The sequence below is a fragment of the Procambarus clarkii genome, chromosome 10 (assembly GCF_040958095.1).
Source record: "Procambarus clarkii isolate CNS0578487 chromosome 10, FALCON_Pclarkii_2.0, whole genome shotgun sequence".
Taxonomy (NCBI): domain Eukaryota; kingdom Metazoa; phylum Arthropoda; class Malacostraca; order Decapoda; family Cambaridae; genus Procambarus; species Procambarus clarkii.
Window position 1 is genome coordinate 25,519,427 of NC_091159.1, and position 2,809 is coordinate 25,522,235.

The following is a 2,809-nucleotide window of genomic DNA, read 5'->3' on the forward strand; positions in this document are numbered from 1 at the left end:
TTTCTATATCCATACGTTACCGGGTTTATTGAACACGTGCTGAACATCTTGGATGCTGCCGGGAAGTGCAGACTGCTCTTCAGTTTAGATGTTTCTGACTTCTTGCATTGTTTGATCTTGCTGTGTAGTTAATGATGTGTTTGTTGTTTGTTTGTTTCTGCACTTCTCACGTGCCTCGTTACTCGGTGTGCAGTATTTTGTATTTGTTTTTTTTTGTTGAGAGTGGAAATGTTCCATTTTATGTGGCGATTATGGTGTGTTCAGGCCGCTGATCCCAGTGTTGGCGGGTCTCCATTCTTGAGGACTGTTGGTGGTGGTCTGGGCGTGCACCTGTGTCTTGCTGAGTGGCTGGGCGTGCACCTGTGTCTTGCTGAGTGGCTGGGCGTGCACCTGTGTCTTGCTGAGTGGCTGGGCGTGCACCTGTGTCTTGCTGAGTGGCTGGGCGTGCACCTGTGTCTTGCTGAGTGGCTGGGCGTGCACCTGTGTCTTGCTGAGTGTCTGGGCGTGCACCTGTGTCTTGCTGAGTGGCTGGGCGTGCACCTGTGTCTTGCTGAGTGGCTGGGCGTGCACCTGTGTCTTGCTGAGTGTCTGGGCGTGCACCTGTGTCTTGCTGAGTGGCTGGGCGTGCACCTGTGTCTTGCTGAGTGGCTGGGCGTGCACCTGTGTCTTGCTGAGTGTCTGGGCGTGCACCTGTGTCTTGCTGAGTGGCTGGGCGTGCACCTGTGTCTTGCTGAGTGGCTGGGCGTGCACCTGTGTCTTGCTGAGTGGCTGGGCGTGCACCTGTGTCTTGCTGAGTGGCTGGGCGTACACCTGTGTCTTGCTGAGTGGCTGGGCGTGCACCTGTGTCTTGCTGAGTGGCTGGGCGTGCACCTGTGTCTTGCTGAGTGGCTGGGCGTGCACCTGTGTCTTGCTGAGTGTCTGGGCGTGCACTTGTGTCTTGCTGTGTGGCTGGGCGTGCACCTGTGTCTTGCTGTGTGGCTGGGCGTGCACCTGTGTCTTGCTGAGTGTCTGGGCGTGCACCTGTGTCTTGCTGAGTGTCTGGGCGTGCACCTGTGTCTTGCTGAGTGTCTGGGCGTGCACCTGTGTCTTGCTGAGTGGCTGGGCGTGCACCTGTGTCTTGCTGAGTGTCTGGGCGTGCACTTGTGTCTTGCTGTGTGGCTGGGCGTGCACCTGTGTCTTGCTGTGTGGCTGGGCGTGCACCTGTGTCTTGCTGAGTGTCTGGGCGTGCACCTGTGTCTTGCTGAGTGTCTGGGCGTGCACCTGTGTCTTGCTGAGTGTCTGGGCGTGCACCTGTGTCTTGCTGAGTGGCTGGGCGTGCACCTGTGTCTTGCTGAGTGGCTGGGCGTGCACCTGTGTCTTGCTGAGTGGCTGGGCGTGCACCTGTGTCTTGCTGAGTGTCTGCGCGTGCACTTGTGTCTTGCTGTGTGGCTGGGCGTGCACCTGTGTCTTGCTGAGTGGCTGGGCGTGCACCTGTGTCTTGCTGAGTGACTGGGCGTGCACCTGTGTCTTGCTGAGTGGCTGGAGGTGTCTTCTCCCGCCCACCACCACCACGTTCCTCAGGGCCTTCCACCCCCCACCTCCACCAACAACAACACTGACGACATCAACAACAGCTGCAGCATCAACAACATCAACAGTAACAACATCAACAAGAGCAGCAGCAGCAGCAGGGTGGGGGCGGCGTGAGGCAGACAGACCCAAGCATCCTTCACTACTCTGTGGGAAGGCGTGGTGATGACTCCACCTTCTCCTTCATTCACCCTCACAGGCCATCGTACTAGCAGCGTCCTCCCCCACCACCACACCCTCACGCCTTTGTATCCACCAGATTCCAAAACATCGCAGCAAATCACGTATCCTGCGTGTTATCCTGCGTGATATCATGCTGTAGTCTTTTGATATTTGTGGCAGTTTTACCCTCGGGGAAAGAATATATTTGAGTCTGGGAAATTGTGGAAATGGACGCATCGCATTGGAAGAGGCAGTAGCCACGAGGGGCCTGGCCACGCGCGCGCGGCAGGTCCTGATTGGGCGGTTGTCATAACCCATTCAGTCTACTGTACCGGTGTGGTGGACGACGGAGGCGCTGCAGGTGAGCACGTGTTGGCGGGATACCTCACCTGACAGGCTACATCATGCAGGTCCTTTGCTGCAACGTGGATAGTTCAAATTCAGTGTGCGGCCGTAGCTCCTTGATGGCTGCTGGTGACTTCCGGAGTTGAATACATGCTACTGGGTGTAGAATGGAGGTGAGTTGAGTGTGTTGTGTTTCTTAGATGTGACGAACCTCCGGAGTTTGTTGGGGCGCCGCCTCGCTCCCTCAACTCTCCACAAATATTTCCTGTGTGCATCCTGGAAGGACTTCACGGAAGCTTTTATCGTACTTTTATTATTTTCAGGTTATTTAATATATCATTTGGTCAGCAGGCTTGAATGCCTCCTGTGCACAGCTCTGTGTTAGTACGGTGGGTTATACTGTATATTATTTTCTCTTATTCACACACACACACACACACACACACACACACACACACACACACACACACACACACACACACACACACACACACACACACACACACACACACACACACACACACACACACACGCAGGAAAAATAGATTGTTTTGAAAGGCGGGGTCCAAGAGCTAATACCTCGATTCTGCAGACACAAATAGTAAAATACACACACACACACACACACACACACACACACACACACACACACACACACACACACACACACACACACACACACAACACACACAAGCACAAGATGAAGCTGGAAAAGGTTCAGAGGTATGCCACT

The 2,809-nt window shown here is 54.5% G+C and overlaps 1 protein-coding gene across 1 annotated transcript; it reads right to left on the reverse strand.

Annotated features, from left to right (window-relative positions):
- Positions 1-249: 249 nt before the first annotated feature.
- Positions 250-2,351, reverse strand: LOC138363237 (PAX-interacting protein 1-like). The gene is made up of 2 exons (XM_069322242.1): positions 2,288-2,351; positions 250-1,613 (listed from the first exon to the last, which is right to left on the reverse strand). The coding sequence occupies exons 1-2, from the start codon at positions 2,349-2,351 to the stop codon at positions 250-252; spliced, it is 1,428 nt and encodes a 475-aa protein (XP_069178343.1).
- Between the last annotated feature and the right edge of the window lie 458 nt (positions 2,352-2,809).

Bases quoted from the DNA above. Each gene is read 5' to 3' on its own strand.
- LOC138363237 (XM_069322242.1), bottom strand. From the start codon at position 2,351: ATGCACACAGGAAATATTTGTGGAGAGTTGAGGGAGCGAGGCGGCGCC. The intron at 1,614-2,287 runs GTTCGTCACATC...TTGATGCTGCAG, and splicing joins CGCCCCAACAAACTCCGGAG to CTGTTGTTGATGTCGTCAGT.